The following is a 23,940-nucleotide window of genomic DNA, read 5'->3' as shown; positions in this document are numbered from 1 at the left end:
CTTTAAATAATACTACTGACCTTTTTTCTGTATCGCGTCAGCGGTAGCAGCGGCTACAGCTTTGCTACTTGGTGCAGCGGCACCGAGTAACGGCCTTCTCGTTCGCGCGCGTAAGCTTCGCGAGATACTCTCCACGCCGAGTCGACATTGAGGTGACTCGGCGCATGTTTGTATAGAGAAAACATTGGCCGCACAATATATCATTGTTTTATTTGATTTTAATCGGAATTAGATTTATTTTCCCGGCTTGTTCTCTCCCGTTCCCTACGTCCTCATCGCGAATACCGCCGCCTCCGCGGGCGTTGCAACAGGCGGTTGCAACGCCAAACTGAGAAGCCGGCTCCGCACAGGAGAGTGCGTAGAGGTAGCACACGTGCGAACACGACGTTCGCGAAGCAGCTCTAGCGACGAGCTGCGTTGCAACAAGGGTAAATCACGGACGTTGAGAGAGTTCTCCATCGCACCGACAGATTATGATCCAGTTGAATATCACCGAGTTTTCCCCCGAAAGTGAACCCCGTTACACAATGACATTATACTTTGCAATAAAATGCAACAAAATCACTTATATACAAGATAAATAATAATTTTAATAAATTAAAAATAATATACTTTACTAGTCAAGTGACTGATAGAAAAATTCATCTGCTACAAACATTATAAACATTGAAAAACCTGCAACAATAAAATAAATTCCACAAAGTAGATGCTTAATAGAAAAAGTTTTAACAATAATTTTTGTTTTTAATTTATAATAAATTTCTTATCTAATAATTCCATTGAAGTACTTTATTAAAGGCAGGATACGCATACGTGGAACACTTGCAATTCAACAAATTATATACATACACGCACATATATCACTAATAATCAGAGAAAAATAATAACTATCAAACAATATTATTATGCACCAAAAATATATGTAGTATAATTTACAATTTAAAATTGAAAAGTCAAAACAAACTAAAATCTAAAATACTAACTAAATATGGAGTGTAAACTTCAATATTAAAATTGGACAAACGATTCGACTCATAAACTACATAAATATAACTATAGAATAACACTATTAGTAATCAAAGGCAACTTCACTCCTTACACAATTTGCTAGCATGACTCCATGGCTTTTACGGAAAATCTTAAAATTATTAATTCGCTAAAATACATTAGCTTATACTTTTAACGCACAGAATGATATAATTTGCTCCATGTATTTAAACTTATATTAACAGAATTAAGAACTATTTCGATAAGATCACATCTATTTAAGAGAGCGCACACAATGGCGCTGTCGTCGTTCAACAAGTCCAAAACTATAGGCCGCAACAACGCGACATAAACCGTCATAAAGGTCGTACAACATGTCGTAGATGGCGGGACTGTCGTACGTTCCGGTGTCGTACTGCCATTCCGGCTCCGGCATAGCCGTACCTGCTAGACAGATGGAAGTGCTGTCACTGCCCACTAAAATCTTTTATACACAAATCAATGGTCATTAAAATTCAACATAAGTTTTTGCTGCAGTAGATCAATAAAAGTAATCGAATGAAACTGAGTAGTTTTATTTAGATTATGCAATTGACGAATCTGAAAAATTGATCTGTTTCGTAAGAATACGAATTTCTTCTATAAAGCATGGTCAGTATATTGAAAATACTATCCGATAACACAACCGGTAATTAGAACAGGAAAAAAAGACGATGTTTCCTTTCAAGTCTTACCCCATTACAGTTTAATAAATTTGTCAACAATATTTGAATATCTGCATACTTTGTGTGTGTATGTGTGTCTATGTGTGTGATCATTAGTGAACCTTTAAATATTGGCGAGTGCCTTATCTGAAAAGCAAAGCGTTTCGCTTTTAGCGATGTTTTGATATTATAATAAAAAGACTGCATGCAGAAAAAAAGTGCCCAAAGCACGCTGGCTATTGCTAATTAATCATAATATAGCAAAACAAAATATAGAAATTGCAGATATACATAATATTAAAATATTATATTTGATCATTTTTGTAAAAATCTCCCTATACTTACGAATATATATATATATATATATATATATATATATATACACACTCTTATCATGCTTATGTGCGATATAAATATGTATATGTGTGTGTGTGTGTGTATGTGTGTGTGTTGATTTATCTTCGGGGTTTCTTCCCCTAGCCTGTTTGGTTCGCGGAGCATATTTTATTTCTGCTCTACCCTACGGCCGGTTGAGGAGACCTCGACGCGTCGATAAGCTTTTCCCTATCCGCCACCCGGGGGACGCGCCACTTACGTGGTATCGGCATCCCCCTGCCCTTGTGTGTGTGTGTTTTTTTTTCTCTCTCGGAGAAGAGGTGTTAGGGAATATCTTAGAAAGACTATAGCATGACTTTGTTTATGGGATCGTCGAAACAGCCATATTCGCAATGCCAGCCGTGTGTCGGATTCACACCAATTAAATCCATCCTTTTTACGGCCAGATGAAAAACACCCAACCGTACCAAGGAACGGCCCTCTTTGCCTTTATCGACCCTCGATAAAGGCGCGCCTAGGTCCATCTTCTGTGCCCTTTTTACCCGTGGTACGACCGTCGAGTAGTGGGCGGAAGGCTTTTACGCCCTCATCTAATTGATATGGTCGTCATCACCTCTTCTTCTTTCTGTGTCGTCCGGGCGTCTGCTTCTTCCCGCATCGTCCGGTCGTCTGCTTCGTGCGGCATCGTCCGGCTATCTTCTGGACAGCCTCAACCTTGACACGGCTCAGTGACCTTCGTCTAGCTACATTTTTATTCCGCTGTTTCGCCTTGTCTTTGCCTTTTCTCTTCGTCATTTCTAACCTTCTTGAGGATAGTCCTTACGTAGTTGTTTACTGCGTTCCAACCATCCTCCGACGTCAACATAGTTGTCATCATTGACTCAGGTGTCACTCTGGTCTGGAGATAACACTCGAGTTCTTCTCGCTCCTTTGGTATCGCGAACAGTCACAGAGAACATGCTCCGCATCTTCGTGAGCGTCCAAACAAGCTGGGCAGTTAGGACTGTCGTCTAATTTAAATCGGTGCAGATAAGCCCGGAAGCATCCGTGCCCGGTTAAAAACTGCGTGAGGTAGTAGGTGACCTCACCATGTTCTCTTTTAGTCCGATCCTCTACTTTTGGTATAAGGCGATGTGTCGATCGCCCTTTGTCACTAACATCCCATCTTGTTGGCCATTCGGCCATTGTCTTCTTTCTTGCTGCATCCCAGATCTCCTTCTGAGTTTTGTCACTTGTTCTTCTTTTAGTTTGGAATACTTCCTCACTTCATCGCCAATAGGTCAATCAGCGACATACCAGCAATAATGCACACCGCATTGTCCGATACTGTACGGTAAGTGGACGCCACTCTTAGTGCACTTCGTCTGTGCACAGTGGTTAGTATTCGGGAATACGATTTCACCCGCATCGCATCTGCCCATATTGGGGCTCCATATAGCATAATAGATGTGGTTTGTAGGCTTAGAACCCCATCGTACATGATGTTCCACGTCAGTGGGCCAAGCGCTGACCCTTGGGGTACGCCTCCTGTAACTTTATAGGTCTTAGTACCGTCCTCCGTGTCATATAATAGGATTCTGTCCTTTAATTAGTCGGACATCATTCTTCTTATATATAAGGGCACATCCTGTTTCCGGAGTGCTTCGTGTATTTCACTCCATTTAGCCGAATTGAATGCATTTTTGACATCCAATGTAACTATGGCGCAGTCTTCTTTTTTCCTCCTTTTCATTTTTTCCCCTCTATCGTCAGACCGGTTTGTATGATAAGGAATCCTGGGGTGGCTTCTTTCCTTCTGGCAGAAGCACGAGTCGCTGTTTCTTCCCACTTTGTAGGGAATGTTCCCTCTTCTAGACATGCATTGTACAAGTCTACGAACATCTCTGGATGAGCATGGATGGCATGCTTTAACGAATATTGGGAATGCCATCCGGTCCTAGGGCCTTGTTGTTTCCTACCCTTCTGCTGGCGGCAAACAATTCCTTAATCATGATCGGTGAAACAGCCTCTTCATTCGCACCTCTTTCGATGACACTTGGCTCTTCCAGTTGCCTGGGGAACAGTGTGGTCACTACCCGGTGTAATAGTTCCGGGCATTTTGGAAGGGGTACGTAGCTTGCTTCAATCTTCTTCATTACTATTTTGTATCGCCTGCGATAATTACTGGCTTTCTTCCCGCAATATCCTGCACGAGTCGATCTAACTGCTGCTCGAACTGTTCGATCGGTGCGTTAGGCGAAGCATAGCAGCTGTATACGTGTATTCCAGCTATCTTTGCACGAACAAATCCTTCCTCGCTGGTCAACATTTTTTCCTGGAATGCCACGTTCCCACATGCCCAGATCGCTGCTCTTCCAGTGTCGTCTGTTTCCCACGATGTTCGTCCAGAGCCCTGTATGGTTCACATATAATGGCTACGTCGACCTCCGTCTCATGAACGTACTGGTTAAGTAAATCCTGTAATGTATCGCAGTGATTGAAGTTCAACTGCACTATCTTCATTATCTTCGTTTCTTCAACTTCTCTACTGCCGCTCGGTATACTGGGCATGTGTAGCTACCAGCAGCATGGTCACTTTTCTCTGTTGCTCCTCTTTCTTGGCAGAGAACGCAGCTCGGTTTGTTTTTACAATCTCTTGCATTATGTCCTTCGACTCCACGCTTGTAACAGTGGTTACTTCGATCCTGTGTTACTGTGCAGTTTTTGCCGATATATCCAAATCGCATATTCCGCTTTATCTCTCGTATTCTGCATACTACCCAGCCTATCCTGATTTTCTGCTTTGCGATCATCTGCTGAGCCATTTTTTTATGGCATTTGAATGACCGCCGTCTGCGTATTGCCATATGCCTTGCGCACAGACTTTACTGCCGTTTCCTCCACTGCATTTAAGCCGCTATCTTGAAACTCTCTCGGTAGCGCTTCCATGATGTCCTCCTTAGTGGTTAGAACATCAAGATCCTTTACTTCAAAGATCTCTACATCTTGTAGGGTTCTTATGGTGACACCCTCTTTTAGCACTTTTTGCACCGCTTGTCGAAGTTCCGTTGCCTTCCCTTCCGATGTGCGTTGGAGTTCCAAAAGTTAGTCACCAACCGCCGTTTTGCGTATCCTATTTACGCTATCCCCTAGCATCTTCAGTTTTGGGTCTGCTTTCATCTTTTGCAAGATATCAGCGTAGGACTTCCCGTCGGTAGCTTTTATGATTAGAGCCTCCGGTCGGGTTGGTCTTGCCCTTGGCGGCTTAGATTTTCTAGCGCCTTTCTGATTTACACCATTGTTAATCTTATCGTCTTCTTTTTCCTTTTTCTTCTTTTTCTTTCTTGTTTCCACCCTCTGCCAGGGTGGTAATGTCCCTGTTGTGGGCGGCGGGTACTGAGTAGCGCTGGAAGTCGTCGCTAGTGGCGCACTCTGGTCATGCTTTGGCGTCTTGTCCTCTTTTTTTCTTTTTTTATTGGTCTCGTTCTGTGTAGGAGACCGTTCCTCTCTCTTCCTTGACGTTTCTACCTCCCGTTTTTCTTCTGAGGTCAGCGAGGTCCGTGAACTATTTGACATCATCAGTCCAAAGCTAGACTTGGTCTTGCTCGACGCTTCTCTTACGCTGATGAGCCGTTTCCAGAAAGACATGACCTTCCTCATGTCATCCTTAAAACTCTTATGAATGTTTTTGGCTGGACCTACTACAGCGTCCATCTTGTCCAGATGGTTCTGAATCTTGTCCATCAACTCTTCTTCCGCACGATCTGCTGTCTGAATTTTAGACCATACCTCGTGCATTCCCCTGTTTATGACTCCATCACATCCTGATGCGTCACTTGAGGCTAATCTTCCTTTGAGGGCCGAGTGACCCACCTCCATAACCTCTTGTCTTGTTTGAGTTAATTGGCTCTCTCGAACATGCATGGAGCCTGCGTCGGCCACCGTGGCTTTCACCCGATCGGAACCGACGTCGGGAGTGGGCTGTAAAGCTTGACTCGCTTGGGGCAGTGTTATAATTAATTCACTGTTCATGATTTATTTATATTCGGGGTTTCTTCCCCTATCCTGTATCCTAGGAAAGAGCACTTTAACAAGATGCTGTCATCCGGGCCAGATGAGCCTTAGTTATTTTAACGAGGTTGCTACTCCTCCATCTCCTCTCCTCCCCCATCTCTTGTGTGGTGATACATCACGTGACTATTTGGCGTGATTTCTCACGTGAAAATCACGTTAAAAATCGCGTTATAAATCACTCATAAAATTTAAGTATTTGTTTCAATTAAAATAAATTATTTTGTATTTACTAAACAATTACGTAAAATATATTTGTTGGTGCTAATCCAAACAGATTGACCGCAAAAAAGTGAAAAAAAAACTCTGTCCTAACCGAGACTTGAACCCTGATCCTCAACTTCACCATCCATTATCTTACTCCCTTAGCCATATTTACTTGTGCTAATAATGATAACTTGCAGATCATATATAAATTTTAAAAATATATAATTTACGTGTATAAACTATCTGCTGTTATTTGATAAAATAAGGAAAATAATTTTGTTGCGTGATAAAAAAATCAATTTATTAAGTAATAGTATATTGTGTACCAGAGGCGTAAAGTAGACTTTTTTAGGCCGAGTGTGGAGTTTGCAGTACAAGTCAAGGCGAGGGCGTTTACGAGCCGCAGACAAGTACTGCAACCATACGAGGCCAAAAAGCCTACCTAGCCCTTGGTACACACCATATTTTTTGTAACACAAGTATGGATTTTTACGTTTTTTTGGCATATTGAGTGTGACTGATGCAACTTTTTTCATATATATATTTATATATATATATATATATAAATATTTATAAATATTCGAAAATTCTTAGCGGGTGTTTTTCATTTTTTTGTCCCTTTTCATAATCGTTACGTAAAAATAAAATAATTTAATTTTTGTAACACATGCACGATTTTCGCGTTTTTTTTTTACCTAAAATTAGGGACTAAAGTAGTCGTTTTCCGACCGGCGGGCGAAAAATGCAGCAGCGGGCGTAAAAGTACAAATACGCTAACAGCGGGCGTAAAAGTACTTTTGCGCCCGCTACTCAATTCATTGGCAAATCTTCTAAAAACGCGAAAATCAGTACATGCGTTACAGAAAATATGGCGTGCACCAAGGGCTAAGCGGGCTTTTTGGTCTCGTGTAGTTGCGGTACTCGTCTGCGGCTCGTAAACGCCCTCGCATTCGGCTCGGGCTAACTCGCCTTGACTCGTACTGCAAACTCCACACTCGGCCTAAAGAAGCCCACTTTACACCCTTGGTACACAATATACTATCATTTTAATTAAAATAAGTAGTTCAATTTTATGAGTGATTTCTAACGTGATTTAAATTTATTACGTGCGAAATCACGTGATTTATTACGTGAGAATTTAAGTGATGTATCACATGATTTTTTCGCCAGGGTATAATGTATTAAGGGGGCACACCACCTTTGAAATTGAAATTAAAAACTTATATAAATAAACCAAATTTTTTTACTTTTCTTAGACATAATTATCTTTATTTGATATTTTCACAAACACCTTGTAAAAATGCATCAATTGATGTATTCCCGCGTCAAAATATTATATGAGATCTCATATGAGATCGCATATGCCTGAAATTCGTACTGAGATCTACATGAGATCTATATGAGATCGCATATGAAATCTCATGAGATCTCACGTAGATCTCATATACATCTCATATAAATCTTATATAGATCTCAGTACGAATTTCAGTCATATGAGATCTATATGAGATCTATATGAGATCTATATGAGAACTATATGAGATCTATATGAGATCTACATGAGATCTACATGAGATCTCATATCGAAGTAGACAACCGGACGATGTTACAGGAAGCAGACAGCTGGACGTTGCAGAATGAAGAAGACGAGTTTGATCCTGAACCCCTAATCACCTTGGTGGATGGGGGATGTATGGAAATGACAAACTTCAAAGGAGAAGCCAACTAGGCTAGTTAACGGGCCCCACGGAAGTATTGTTTAACGATACTACATGTGGGGATCCGGTGTCGGAGGGCTCTGCCTACGCCACATAATAGTATATTACGATACGTGTGACCTAAGTAGCCGATTATTGCACTGCGTGTATTAGCACCCGAGCGCAGCGACGGTAATAAAATGCTGTACACTGATGGGCTGCTTAGTTCACGAGTATCATATACAATTTTATAGCACAGCTGCTTAAATTCGCTAAGTCACGCTTATCCGTGATCCTAACAGTCCATTATTGTACAATGAGGTTAACGCACGAGAGTAGCGAGTAGCGAATGTAATACTGACAAAACTGATTCTAGTTTAAAAGAATATTTTAAAAAATTAATATCTTATAATAATCCTTGTGCCAAGGCTTAGAAAATGATGTAAAGAGTAGAAATGGAAGAAAATGCAAACTCGTGATGATTGCACTAAAAATAAATCATATTTTGCTCCATCTAATGAAATTGCTGCTGTTTGTGTAGGTAATGACGGCGTACCACCTGTAGATCGTGATATTTGACCCTTCACTCGCGCCGACTAGCTTTTACGGAAGCTATCCCCGCCCGTTACAGTCTATACCAAACATTTTTCTTCCTATGGTACACACCGTATTTTTTACAACGAGGGCATGAAAGGGCCTTTTTAATGCCAGAAAGTAGCGTAGGTAATCGTGTATTTCAAGTCGTGCACAATAGAGTTGTTATTTTTTGTATTTCAAATTCAATTTCAATGAATTTATAATATTTGTAAAAACTTTAAAAATACGTATTTATACCGGTGAAAAAATGATTTTTTTCCCGCTTACAGCGGAAAAAAGACCTGTTTTCTCCCCTAGTGAAAAAATGGTTGAAGCGAGGGCATTAATCACCCAAGGGAAAAATATTCTTACGAGGGCAGTAATAAGCCGAGGGAAAAACTGCTTTCGTCCCGTGTTGCATATAGTATTTTATTCCACTTTTGACCGGAAGGCTATTGGACTATTGAAGCCTAAAAAGCTAAATTTTTTAAATTTTCAAAACTTTTTGAATTTTCAAAACTTTTAGAATTTTCAAAATTTTATAAATTCATTGAAATTGAATTTGAAATACAAAAAATAACAACTCTATTGTGCACGACTTGAAATACACGATTACCTACGCTACTTTCTGGCATTAAAAAGGCCCTTTCATGCCCTCGTTGTAAAAAATACGGTGTGTACCATAGGAAGAAAAGCTATTTCAGACTCGGGTAAGGTGTTTTTAGCACTCGTCTACGACTCATATTGAAAACCTTACCCACGCTAGACATAGCCTATTTTCTCCCCTTGATGCACAATGTACTATTTTCCCGCAAATTTTCTTATTTTTTCTGCAAATTTCTCATTTTTCTGCAAATAGAATCATGGTACTATCGCTCCGCATTGCGGGCACAAAAAGTGACCATTTGGGTCGAGTGTGGGAAAAATAATGTTTGGTATAGACTGTAACGGGCGGGGATAGCTTCCGTAAAAGCTAGTCGGCGCGAGTGAAGGGTCAAATATCACGATCTACAGGTGGTACGCCGTCATTACCTACACAAACAGCAGTAATTTCATTAGATGGAGCAAAATATGATTTATTTTTAGTGCAATCATCACGAGTTTGCATTTTCTTCCATTTCTACTCTTTACATCATTTTCTAAGCCTTGGCACAAGGATTATTATAAGATATTAATTTTTTAAAATATTCTTTTAAACTAGAATCAGTTTTGTCAGTATTACATTCGCTACTCGCTACTCTCGTGCGTTAACCTCATTGTACAATAATGGACTGTTAGGATCACGGATAAGCGTGACTTAGCGAATTTAAGCAGCTGTGCTATAAAATTGTATATGATACTCGTGAACTAAGCAGCCCATCAGTGTACAGCATTTTATTACCGTCGCTGCGCTCGGGTGCTAATACACGCAGTGCAATAATCGGCTACTTAGGTCACACGTATCGTAATATACTATTATGTGGCGTAGGCAGAGCCCTCCGACACCGGATCCCCACAGGTAGTATCGTTAAACAATACTTCCGTGGGGCCCGTTAACTAGCCTAGTTGGCTTCTCCTTTGAAGTTTGTCATTTCCATACATCCCCCATCCACCAAGGTGATTAGGGGTTCAGGATCAAACTCGTCTTCTTCATTCTGCAACGTCCAGCTGTCTGCTTCCTGTAACATCGTCCGGTTATCTACTTCGAGCAGCATCGACCGGTCATCCTCTGGACAGACTCAACGCGGGCAGCTCTAGCCTGAGTACTCCATCGTACATGATGTTCCACAATGATGAGCCAAGCGTTGACTCTTGTGGGTCTCCTCCATTTACTTGATAGGTTTTCGTGCCGTTCTCTACGTCATACAATAGAGTTCTGTCTTACAGGTAGTCAGACATAATCCTTCTTATATATGCGGGTACCTCTATGTTTTCTTAGTGCCTCGTGTATCTTGCACCAGCTGGCTGAATTAAACGAATTTTTAACGTACCGTGTAACAAGAGCACAGTACTTCTTAGCTCCTCCTTTCCATCGATTCCCTTCTACTGCAGTTCTTGCGGTGTTGACTACTAAGCTTACGGCGTCAAGAGTAGAGCGTTTTTTTTCTGAAGCTGTATTGATATTCTGCTAGTTCACCTAATTCTTCAATAACTTGGTCCATTTTAACGCCGATTATACGCTCTAAAATCTTGCCTGGAGCGTCCAGCAAGCAAAGTGGTCTGTAAGAGGCAGCTTCTCCAGGTGGCTTATCTCCTTTTGGTAGTAGTACCAGGCGTTGCTTCTTCTAGTTCTTAGGAAATGCCCCTACTTCGAGACATACATTGTACAGATTCACAAAGACATCGGGGCGTGCTTGGATAGCTTGTTTCAATGCAATATTGTGTATGCTATCCAAGTTTAGAGCCTTGTTGTTCCCAACCCTTTTGCATGCAGCCAGTAATTCCTCTGTGGTGATTGTTGGAATGATTTTGTCATTTGCGGCCGCTGTCATGGTCGCTCCCAAGGATCCAGCTTAACCTCGTCCTGTAACTCTTTAAGGTGCCATCGTTTATTTTCTTGGATTTTTCCTTGAGTGTAGCATTCTTCATTTCTTTGTTTCGGGCTTCTACTAATTCTCAATCTCTACCAGTCTTGTAGTATTTCTTCCTGGCCCGCTGTTCCCGTCTCCTGGTTCGATGACACTCGCTGCTACAGCGTCAATTTCTTTATCCCACCAGTATACTGGTGATCGTCTATTATTGTTTCTTCTAGAGCCAGCAGAAATGTCTCCTTGTCATAATCCTTCGTTTTCCAACCGACTCTTTTGGTCCTTGTACTCCTGCTGGATCTTGTTTTTGGTTTTCCTATCTCCACTAGTATCGCTTGTCTTCTTTCTTTCGTCCTTTGACTGCCTTACTCTACTGCCCAGGCGTTAAAATCGTCTGTTATCAGTACCGGTTTTCTTTCTATAGCATCATGTACTAGCCGGTCCAACAGTTGTCTAAATTGTTCTATTGGCGCGTCATAAGAAGCATAGCAGCTTTTAATATGTACGCCTGTGACCTTAGCGCGCACGAATACTTTTTTTTACGTCTTGTAATTTTTTCCTGGAAAGCAGCGACATACTGGCTTAGTAGGTCATGTGCAGTCGCGCAGTGGTTCATATTCAACTGCACTATTCTTATTTTCTTCGTCTGTCAATTGCTTCTACTGCAGCTCGGTAAATTGGACATGCGTAGCTTAGCGATCTTAGCCGCTATCTGAGCTGGTATCCCGTATCACTGCAGTATGCGTGTCACCGTACGTCTTTCGTAGAGATCTTATCGTATAGTCTTCTATGATGTTCTCTTCGTCAATTTTCTTCTTTAGTGCTTCAAGTACCTTCTCTTTTTAGGTTAGCATGTCCAGATCTCTTAATTTAATAATCTCTTCTTGCTGTAGTGCTTCTATTGCGGCGCCTTCCACTAGTACTGCTTTAATCGCTTCTTGAAAGTCCAAGGTTTTGCCTTCTCTTATGCGTTTAAGCTCTATAAGATGATCTCCCGCAACTGTTCTGCACATTTTATTCACGCTTTCTCCCAGCTTGTCAAGTTAAAGAGCCGCTTTCATTTTTGACAAAATGTCTGCATAGGTCTTTCTTTTTGCAGCCTTGCTGATTAGAGCACCCGGTCTGAGGGGTCTAGCCCGCTTCGGTCCGTCCTTGCTGATCCTATTCTGGTTTGTAACGCCAGGGACACTTTTATCCTCCATGCTTGCCTTTTTCTCCTTTTTCTTTGACTTTCTTGTGACGACTTCCTGCTACGCTACCTTTTAAGGTTGATCGTCCTTTTCTTTATTCTAAGTCTAAGACTCGGGGTTGTCTGGGTTTCCTTCCCCTGAGTTCCCGGGCGTTGGCATTGCTGTAAGTTATCATTTGCCGTGCAGAGATTCATATAGCTTGTTCTTATAGTTTGGGCAAGATCCTTAATTTGTTTTAGCATATTGTTCATGTTTTTGACATGGTCGATTAATTCCTCGATTTTGCTGCCAAGGCGGTCCAAGTGCGTATTCTTGTGCGATACGCAAGCAACTCTTTTATGTGTGTGTGTGTGTGTTTCAAAAAAATAAAAAATTTTCGCTTAAAACTAATTAAGCTACTTAATTTTCAAAGTTATTTTTAAACAAGTTGCAGTTGAAAAATCAAAAATGCATTTATTGTTTGTTATAATTACTCTTTACGAGTAAAACAAGACGTTAAAGGCGTCTGTACGACGCATGTAGGCTGGAAAAATTAGAATTTTGTAAGACACCTTTTTCAATAACAAATTGAATTGAAAAAAAGTTATTTATATTATAACCTAAAATTGTTATCACTCATGAAGTACACAAAGACCTTCATTAAAAGATGCACTACGATTATTTGGATACAAAACTAACTGAATTATTTAAAATATTAAAAAAGGCCGAAATCGACGTCTTTTTATTTCTAACAAGTGAACAAGATAACGGAATTAAATCCACCTGGGCTTATTTTGTAGGTATTATTTATACCTACAAGTTGATATTTATGTAATTTTGTTTTCGTATTTTCTTTCGTTGTTTAAACAATAACTGAGACTGAAATTTTCCTCGCTCTTTTTTGTATTTATATCTATCAATCGTTACATGTCTATTCCGACTCTTTTATGGATTTTATATAGTCCTTGATAGATATCGAAAAATTCCGCAATCTTTCTGTTCCACGTTGAACACTTTTAATTCTTTGACCATTACTTTATTACTTGCGCGTTTGAGAGCTTTCCTGTGTGCTTGCTTGCATGCAAGCGATATTCTTTTTTCATGCGTTATTTCTTCGTTTTCTTGCAGTTTATTACTCACTAACTTAAGTTACTATCATAAGCTTCAAAGATGTAAAATAATGTTTGACATTTTTTGTGCTGCGCACTGACTGTTTAAACATTGTTAAAAAGTGTAATTTTACTATTCCAATTATACCTATTACGTAAATTAAATTTATTTGTATTCTTATGTTTGGAATTTTTACGATTCTTCCAGGGACTATCAATAAAGTTATATCAATTTTTACTGTAAGTATTGTAATGTTTCCTACATTTAAATTTAGAAGAAAGATTTGAGAAAAGGAGAAAATATTGGGATACCTTGAGCTGAAAAATTTTTTCACTTTTTAATTATTATATCTGGTTCTTTAGTGAAATAACGTATTATTTATACGTTATTTTAATTACTTATATCTCTATACGTGCTAAGAAGTGGGCAGCGGTTGTTTTTTGTACACAGCGAATGATAAATGCTAACATTTTAGAAAACTCCTCCTAAATTCTAAAAATATCTGATTTTTTGTATTCCAATCCTCTGTATAATTTTAACAAGCGAGGACTTAATATTCGATTTTACATGTTTTCTTATGTTTTTTCAACTAATCTACAAGACGAGACGTTTAGACTTAGACGCATATGCACTACATGAGCCAATCACATAACGTCTATCTTGGCTTCACAACATCCGGTCATCACCTTTTATATAGAGATGTGACCTAATTATCTCTATAAGACTTCAGCGAATCAAACGATATAGCGTGTGATGGTGGAACATTAAGATCAACAAAGCTTGCCCGAGTGATTTGGCAGCCGCGACAGCCGCAAAGATGCTGTCACGGCTATCCCATGTTGATGCTGGAGTCGGTGACGGACGTTAGCCGTCGGAGCAATGCTAACTGTTCAATGCAGCCGGGTTACCATTGTGTACAACTGCGCGGCGTGCGAAGCGTGCCGCGCTTTCTTCGCACGTAGAGTTGTCCGTCCTGGCGCGTGCCATGTAGTCGCGCCGCAAAGTTGCCGACCGCTAACGCCATGCCGTGGGGCTCGTTACAATACTCAGTTTTACAGTTATTATCTAAATGGTAACATCTATAAAGGCACTCATTACATTTTATGCTTTTAAAAAAATTCCAGAAATCAACAGGAGACGGTCTACATTTTGTGTAGAGATCTCTGCAAGTTATTTTTAATTATATTTAATATGTTCTAAATTGTACCGTTATTTAATTTATTAGCGAGTGAGTGCCAGCAATCAATCAATTTGCTTGTATATTATTATAAAATGTATAAGCATAGATTTTTTTTATGAAATCAAGCATGCTTTTTTGTTGCAGATGATAAATTGAAACAATTAATAAAAGATATTCAGGTTCAAACAAATGAATTGAAAAACTATCAAGATAAACTAGCTCTTACCGAAAATTATACATCAGAATTACAAAGTCAACTTGGTGAAAGTCGAGGAGAACTGTTTAAGTTGCAAGATACTATTAAAAGGTAACAAATTTAATTCTTTAGCATTGGTTAACATTTATCATAATTAATTATGAGTAAGAAACCTAAAAGACATTATATTTTAGACTGGAACAGGAAAATACTGTTTTAAGGAAAAACAAAGATGAATTAAATGATGAAAACACGACATTACATTCTCAAATTGAGCGGAAAATTACAGAACTGGAACGTTTACGAACAGAACTCAATCTTCTTGGAACACAGTTACAAAGTGCAGTTGCAGCTAAGTGCCAATCATTTTCAGAAATAGAAGAAATACGCAGTCGAGAGATGTCATTAGACTTCAGGTTAAAATAATTTAAATATTCTATTGTTTATATTGCGTTCTAGATAGCAAATTTTTAATCTTTAATGTACTCTGAATTATACTCGAGTACTGAAAAGACTGATTATTAAAACACAAAAACATATAATCCACAAACATTAAATAAAATAGTATATTGTGCAACTAGGGGGGAGGGGGGGGGGGGGAATTGGATTTTTCTACGAGCGCACAAAGGGAGAGAGAAGCACACAGTGCGAAAGCTTCGCAGCTCTCTCGAATTAATTCCGGGTTAAAACAGAGAAAGGTGCATTGTCGAAAAGCGACGGGATGGAGAAGAACAATCAGCCCGATGTGCTCTGGTTGTCATTGTCGAGGCTTCCTTACATGTATTTTCACAGCGTCCTTTTTTTCGTTCAATGGTTATATTTCTGCCAGAAATAGCTTGATTTATTGTTCGGCACGATATATTCCCACGGCTTTCGACGCCACTAATAAAATGCAAGCTCAAAATGAAAGGGATATAATTTTTACGGATCGCAAATGGACCGCAGTGAATATGATCGGGTTTTTCACTCTATGACGCAGTGTGCTGGAAGCTCGAATAAAAGTTGGATGAAATATTTTACAGTTAGGAGTACATTTTGCGTGAAAAACAAAAATGTAAAATTCATCCCAGCAACATTTGTTATTCAACGTAAAAAAAAAGTTGAATGAAAGCTCGCCCACTTCCCCTAATCAAAACCCTCCCCCCGAACGAAGTACACAGGGATCTCCATCGAAAATCTCGTATGTTACACCTTACCGCGGGCAGCTATACAGTGTTAACAATCATTTTCTTGGCATCGTGTACAATCCCTATACTCCTCTTCCGCATCTTTATTATGACCCGCGGCAGCGATGCGTGGGCGTCGAGTCAACAACGACTCATTCATCAGCCGTTGCTCTCTCCGTAAAGAAAAGAAACGATACAGATGGTATGTATACAGCACATATTATTTATATATAATAATATATTATTTGTATTAATATAAAATAGAACTTTACATATTCTTTTTTTACAGAATATAGATATTTTGATAAACTATTTGAATTTGATGGTCGCAGTAATTTCGAAAATGATGAGAACCAAGATGAAAATAATATAGAAGGTGCCAAAAATAATGACAATAATATTAATGATCTAAAATAAAATATAGAAAAATCATATCAAGTATATTTTAAGTTGTTTATATGACATATCCTTTTTTTTGTCATGAATATGTTATTTACATTCAATTTTTGCATTACGCAAGACGGAATACTCATCAAAATTATGGTTTTAAAGTTATTGTACGACGTAAGAAACAATACGTTCCAAAGATTATTTTAAGTACGTAATGTATAATGTAATAAAATAATAATAAATACTGTTTTTTAAGTTGTTTGTATGACAAGAAATAACATACTCTAAATGTTTAAATTTAAATAAATAATTTACAAAGAATCGTCAAAACAGCTTTATATTAAATTGATCTCAGTTGTTTTTTAATCTATCATTTCACAGTAAAAATAATTATTGATATTCATAATGATACGCAAAACATCAAACGCGCCTAACTTTTTTACTTTGGTTAAGTTTTTTTTTAAAGATTTCATGTCTTTTTGAGAGAACTTATTGAAGCATGTACCTTAAATTTGTTCTAAAAATAAAATACATGATGATGGGGTTCGGGCAGTACACACTGTAATTTTTATTACAAGAATATCAATATCTCGTGTATGGTATCCAGGTGCATGAGGTCGCCGATGACAGGGTCTTGTTGATGCGCTCCGTAGCTTTTGATGTCTAAAATCAGTTTTTACACTTAGACAATGAAAGCTACGGAGCGCACTACCTCAATCGCGTCATTATCGACCACAGGTACCTGGACAGTAAACATAACTAATTTGAACATTTTGGCACCAAGAAATACCACGGTGTGCACTGCCTGACTTCGTTATAGATCACCCTAGACCGCATTCATGGCTGATATTGACACGTGAATACAAAAATCTACAGCGCGCAATATATATCGACAGCTTCGTCATCGAAGACCCTTGGCACCTAGACATCAAGCGTGACCGGTTACCGCGAAACGATATTTGCATGTATGCACAAAAATTCACGAAATCCAATTCCTGGGCCCCGTCATCAGTTATCCCGAATACTCAGTAAGTTTATGCAGCGACAGTGCGGCAGCTGTTCGAAAACATAACCTTAAAGTCAAGCAGACAATATAAATACATTTACTCTGCGCAACTTATAGAAATCTGTGGGAAAGCGATACCCAACTGTATTACTTATAGAAATCTGTGGGAAAGCGATACCCAACTGTATTACATATAATAGCTTGTGCGGCCAACTTCACGGTCCTACCACTTTTAGGCTATAAAGCCAACTTCACAGTCCTACCACACTGGAGAAAAAAGTAGAGATACTGTTTTGAGCATTTGTGATATATAAACTTGTTTATATTTAAACGAAACGGATTTTTAACAAATATTTTCATTGGAAACCATAGTTTAGCTCAGAAAACATACTAATGAGCCAAAAAAACTCACGAACAGTAACGATAAGCATTTTTTCTGCATCATGGAAAATGCGAACACCAATATAGAAGTAAATAGTCTCACGGGCGCCGCGGCTTCGTCTGCTTCTCAAACTCGCCTTCGTGCCACTTGATTAATCAATTGTCATCAAACTCGCCTAACCTTTTAATTTTTTCAAGTTTATTTTTTTTTTTAATTTCAGATGTTTTAAGTGAATTTTGTTGTTTCATATTGCGCACCATCGAGACTTCATCATCGGCTACCCTGTACACCTAGACGCTGTCCACGTATGATTTTTTTTCCTATACACCAAAAACTACGGAGCGCCCCACCTAGACCTCAAAATCGGTCACTCCGTACATCTAGATACCGCTATCGAATGATTTTTACATCTAGAAACCAAAAACCACGATGCGAACTATCTAAACCTCGTCATCGGCTACCCTGTAAATTAAGTCACCACCTTCAAATGATTTCTACACCTAGACACCAAAAACTACGGAGCGCACCACCCAGACCTTGTCATTAGTCACCGCATACATCTAGACACCATCGTTAAATGATTTTTACACTATTTTTACTATTATTACTATTTTTATACTATTATTACTATATTACTATTTTTACACAATTCGTCATCAGCCACCCTGTTGAAAAAAATGACGTCATTAAATGACGTGATTAGACGTATCACTAATTGGCCCATCGATATGTCCGCTCCTTTTCGTAGTCGGTTGCTTTAACATCTTCGCAACCTGCCGGGTGATGGGCTTACGAGAGCAACAGTCCTCTGAGGGAGTGAATGTATGGCATTTTGGTGGGAGTGTAAATGAGGGACGATTGAACGAAACTCCTTAAAAAGAGTATCTTGATGAATCAGCGCACGGAGCGGAGATGAGATGCAGTAGCAGAAAGGGAAACCGAATATGCAAGCTGCATGCCAACCACCACAATGTTCTTTAAAAAGATTTTGACCGGTCACACAGAGACGCAGGAAGGCACGCACTATCGAAGACCTCTATAAACGGGTGTTCTTTGAGAAGCGAAATCACACGCGGAGCACAAGCCGGGACTATGCCCTTTCTGCGGCGACCCCGCAGCAATGGTAGCGTCTTGGTGGAGAGAATTGTTGATGCATGATTGAGGGGGTCCTATAAACGGATATCTCCCGGACGTATCAGAGTGATAGATGGGAATGTCTTGTTGCCGTCTAAGTCAGGGGAAAGCTGCTCTCAAAATAATCAAGCGGACCGCCGTGTTGGCCGTGCGGTGCGACCCGTGAGCTGCCAAAAGGAGATCCTGGGTGGGGAGACGATCTTAGGCTGCGTGCCGAAGTGACTCGAGCCACCTTTGGCTCCCACTGGCGGCAAGACGGGAGGTCGGCTGCCTAGCCAGCACCGATCAATCGGCTTGGCGAGTGCCTGCTGTCGTGTGACGCCTGCTGTAAACTCTTCAGAGAGCTGAACACTTTTGTTCGGGGGTGGGAAGCTCGAGAGAGCGGAGGTGGGCTAGTGCGGCAGTGGGTTCTATATCCTGGTATGATGTGCCCAGTTTGGTATCGCCTGCAGGCATGTGTTGGGGCCATGTCAGCTGCCTCCATAGACGGGGATCCAGGGGGTCGGACACATACCAGGACGAAGTATGATTTCAGCATGGATGAGGCAACCGAATGGAACAATTTGAGGATTGAGGGGTGCGACGTGCCTGCAGATGGAGATGCGATCAGCGGAGGTGGAAGTAAGAACCTGGTAGGTAGCCTGGCTACTATAAATGACATCGCAGCACACAATTGTGAAGGGGCGGGCGACATAATCGGAGGGTCGCCACAAAACTGGAAGGCCGCAGAGAGGAAGTTGGAAGAGCAACTATTCATAATACGCAGCAACCTGGTGAAGATGAAGGCGAAGACAAACGTCCAAAAGAATGTCAGTCGCGTAATTACGGATGGAATGTGTGAGATCTATGAAGCTGTTGAGGTTGGGATGCATGAACTTAACCGTATGAAGCAACTGCAACAGACTCTCCCAGAAGTACAAAGGACGGACACGGAAGAAACGCCACGACTCAAACGTAAACGGGACAGACAAACCCCGGCCCCGGAACCGGGAACTTCAGACAAGCAGGAGTTGCCGGCAAAGGATACGTGGGCAACCGTCACGAAACGAACTGATCTGGAAAAGTATCTGCAGCGCATCTGCGAGGCCGCGATGCCACGGAAACGATACAGACAGGACAGAAGGCAGACCTACTGGTGGACGCAGGAAATTGCCGAAATCAGAAAAGAATGCCTCCGACTCCGCAGATTAGTGGGAAGGGAACGATCAATAGCACGAAACAACGGTGTTGGAGACGACTGGAAGACGAAGTAGATGCAAACCCCTGGGGGCAAGGCTACAAGATTGTGACTCGCAAACTTGGCGCCTGGAATCCCCCCGAGACGAAGGACGCAGACACAATGGAGAGGATTGTCCACGATCTCTTTCCTACTCACCAGGACAGAACGGGCGATACGGACATGGACACCGCAGTGGAATGTCCACTTTTCACGGTGGCGGAGCTTGAGAGTGCTGCAGCCAAACTGAAGCCTCGAAAAGCCCCGGGACCTGACGGCGTGCCTGGGGAGCTGCTACAGATCATCGTAGCTGAACAACCCGATGTGCTGTTGAGGCTCTATAACGGCTGTCTGACGGCGGGAGTGTTTGGTGGGCCTTGGAAGTGCGCGCGGCTGGTCCTCATTGCCAAAGGTAAGGGGGACCCTGCTTCGTCGTCCTCCAATAGGCCTCTAGGTCTCCTGAACACGCCGGGTAAATTATACGAATTACTGCTACGACCGAGACTGTTGCAAGCGGTGGAAGCCGCCGGAGACCTCTCGGACCGACAGCACGGATTTAGACGAGGATACTCAACAATAGGAGCTATAACGCACGTAATACAGATTGTGGACAAGACAAACGACATATGTCATGGAGCCAGACCACTGGTACTCTTGGCAACGCTGGACGTACGGAACGCTTTCAATTCCGCGAGGTGGGCGGACATCTTGGAGGCACTGGAGACAACCTTCCGGGTGCCTGCCTACCTCGTGCGAGTTGTAAAAGACTATCTACGGGACCGATACCTGACGTATGAGACATCGGACGGTACCCGACGGAGAAAGTTGACACCAGGAGTAGCACAGGGCTCATTTCTGGATCCTGACTTTTGGAATGTATTGTACGACGGACTGTTAATACTAGAAATGCCGGACGACATGTGCCTCATCGCATACGCGGACGACGTTTCGGCTGTAATTACTGTACGGAACACTCACCGGGCGTAGCTAAAACTGAATCAGGTGATGAGACGCGTAAGCACATGGATGACGGATCACGGACTCCATGTGGCACTACTAAAGACTGAGCTACTGCTACTAACAAGGAAACGTATAGACACAATTATACCTATGAATGTGGGGACGCAAGATACGATTACCAGAAACGAAGTAAAGTATCTGGGGGTGACTCTAGATACGAAACTGACTTTCTGAGCACACATACGCAACGCTACGGCTAAAGCAGCAGAGACGACGGAAGCCTTAAGTAGGTTCATGGCCAACACGAGAGGACCAAGACCGAGTATACGGCGACTTCTTATGAGCGTCACACATTCGATCATGCTCTACTGGCGGATGCGTTACAGGTAAAGAAACGGGCAAAGGCTATGACGAGCGTTCAACGAACCGGGGCACTAAGAATCGCGTGCGTGTACCGTACCGTATCCGAAAACGCGATTTTCGTAATAGCGGGCGTAATCCCGATATACCTCCTCGCGCGTGAGCGGAAACGCTTATACGTATGGAGTTCGAACGTTGGGAGGGCAGACGCTGCGACAGAAGAACGGACTAGGGCGATGAAAGAATGGCAGACGTCATACCGAAGCAAGTGCATGTCGTCATGCGAAGGCAAGTGTCTATACCGAATGAACAGAGTGATCACACCGGAATGTACGTACTGCGGACAGGCTTGGGACGACGCGTTTTTCAGGTGCAACCGATGGACCGAGCAGCGACAGAGACTCGAGACATTACTAGACACGACAATTACACCAGATAACGTGACGAAACTGATGATAGCCAGCGAAGACGCGTGGAGAAGCATTGCGACATACGTTGGTAGCATCTTGCGAGGTAACAAAGAGGATGGATGTTTGGATAATTGAGCAAGAGCGAGAGTGGGAGAATATAAATATAAGCGTAGCTATGAATGACTGGAAGTAAGGAATGAATGTGCAGAGGAAGCGCAAAGGACATGGGCCCAGTTCGAAGTAATGTGATAAACCGTACCGGGCTGGTGTCGGGCGTACAGGGAGATATGTGTTTAGTGGGTACTGGTGGCCGCCGCCGCCGAGTCCCACACTTGTAGTTCTCGCAAGGGAACACCAGTCAGTCCGCCTCAAGGATTCACAGGCTCCTATAAAAAAAAAAAATAAATAATTGGAAAAAAACCGCTGTCAATTCATTGGCACGTAGCTTCCTCCAATTAAATGTATAGGTCCGATAAATAAAATATTGTTTTAATATACAGTATATCTGCCTGCTAATGTATGAGGCAGTTTTTGATTCATAATTTAATATATAAGTTTAGGATGGTTCATTGTCCAAAAGTTTGCAGACTCCTCTGTTTTTTTATTATAGAATATGAACACTGCCGTCTATTTTATTCACAGAAATTCACGCATGTTTACACGTGTTCCTAACCAACCTAACTATAAAAAAATAGGCTAGTCATTAGATAGGTCGCTTACGCAATTTTCGATTTTTACATTTTAGCTTTTTACTAGCTAAATTACTACTACTTTTTATAGCCTTTTTTATGGCGAATCACTGATAAGGTGGTGGAAAATAAATACACTATTAAGTATTTATTAAGTGTAATTTAATATAATAAAACGTAAGACTAGATAATAATTATATTAAGCGTGATGCTACTACCGAGGACTCTATATAGTCTCTGACAACTCTCTTTCAAGCGAGCGCCCTGGAACTAGAGTTCCCTTTCCACTCTCTCTCACTCATACATCACGCGCTCACACGAACACCGCTGACTCGTGCACTAGCACAAATGTACTTATACTTAACAATCACCAAATAAAATGTTGCCATTACCTGGTGATCACTATGTGTGTAGTGCTCACTTACTGTCCATGAATCAACTGAGCCAATAAGGCTGCTGCTAAGAAACGTCAGATCGACAATAGACCCTGCGTCTCCTTTTCTAAAGGTGTGGGTGCATCCTTGGTGAACTAGGACCAAATCCAGGAGAGCGAATGCTTCCAGGAGTACTCGAGCTCTGTAGTTAGCCCTTATGCTGCTCTACTCCACAGCCCACACATTGAAGTCGCCTGCAATGAGTACTGGTTTCCTCCCTACTGCGTCTTATATGTGCGGATCTAGCAATTGTTCAAACTGCTCGATTGGAGCGTTAGGTGAAGCGTAGCAGCTGTAAACAGTAACACCTACCTTAGCCCGTATAAATCCTTCTTCACGGATCTTCATTTTTTCACTGAAAGCAACGTTTCTTCGTGCACAGATCGCTGCTTTACCCATCGACGTGGTGCGTCGCAACCGCACCGAAAAATCTCTTTTCGGCACGGCAGATCCCCTGCATGGAAAATGGCGCGCGAACGGTCGGCGACAAGCCATGCGACTTTGTTGTTAGCCGTCGCGCGTCCCAAGAATTCCCGGGCCTGGTGAGCTCGCGGCACCGTTCCACGAAGCAGCGAGACGAGCAACGTCGCGAGAGAGAGGTTTAGCCAATCAGGGATAGATAGCGCGGCCCGGGCCGCCAATCAGCAGGCTGGCTTCCCTGCGGCCTGAGGAGAAGGGGAGGTAGCGAGCGCGACTGGCGCGCGCCGGACCGGCAGTATTTCGTGAGCCCTCGTTAAGAATTGAGTAACGCAGAGGTTCGCGAGCGCAAGAGAAGTGTGAGAGTAGTACAGAGAGTTTGGAGGATGCTTACGGTTTTCCGAGGTGCATCCAGGCGACCAGGGGAGCAGTGAAGAAGACGGGACGGGAAGGACGCCAACGGACGAGCCAACGGCCTACCTTCCGCGGGAGAGCAGAGGAGAGAGATCGGCCGCGGGAAGCCAGCCTGCTGTGAGGCACGCGAGGTTTCCGAGCGTCGCGGAGGAGAGATTCACCAGCGACGGCGACCCGGTAAGTGGTTTTGAGAAAAAGGAACGCGAGTGAAGAGTGGGTTAGAACGCGGCATCGAGTACGCTT

The 23,940-nt window shown here is 41.8% G+C and overlaps 1 protein-coding gene across 5 annotated transcripts in view; it reads left to right on the top strand.

Moving 5' to 3' along the window:
• The window catches only part of LOC100679291 (nucleoprotein TPR), a 344,349-nt gene that overhangs the window by 11,248 nt on the left and 309,161 nt on the right, over window positions 1–23,940 (top strand). For 4 of the 5 annotated variants that reach the window (XM_031921529.2, XM_031921528.2, XM_031921527.2 and 1 more), the window contains exons 2-3: window positions 14,668–14,830; window positions 14,914–15,135. The exons of the other annotated variant lie outside the window; for it this stretch is intronic. In XM_031921529.2, coding sequence (XP_031777389.1) covers window positions 14,668–14,830; window positions 14,914–15,135 — 385 coding nt within the window. The remainder of the gene's footprint in view (window positions 1–14,667; window positions 14,831–14,913; window positions 15,136–23,940) is intronic. 5 annotated transcript variants of the gene reach the window in all.

This window comes from Nasonia vitripennis (assembly GCF_009193385.2).
Source record: "Nasonia vitripennis strain AsymCx chromosome 1 unlocalized genomic scaffold, Nvit_psr_1.1 chr1_random0012, whole genome shotgun sequence".
NCBI lineage: Eukaryota > Metazoa > Arthropoda > Insecta > Hymenoptera > Pteromalidae > Nasonia > Nasonia vitripennis.
Note: the sequence above shows the minus strand (reverse complement) of the source record. Positions and strands in the feature narration are given on the sequence as shown.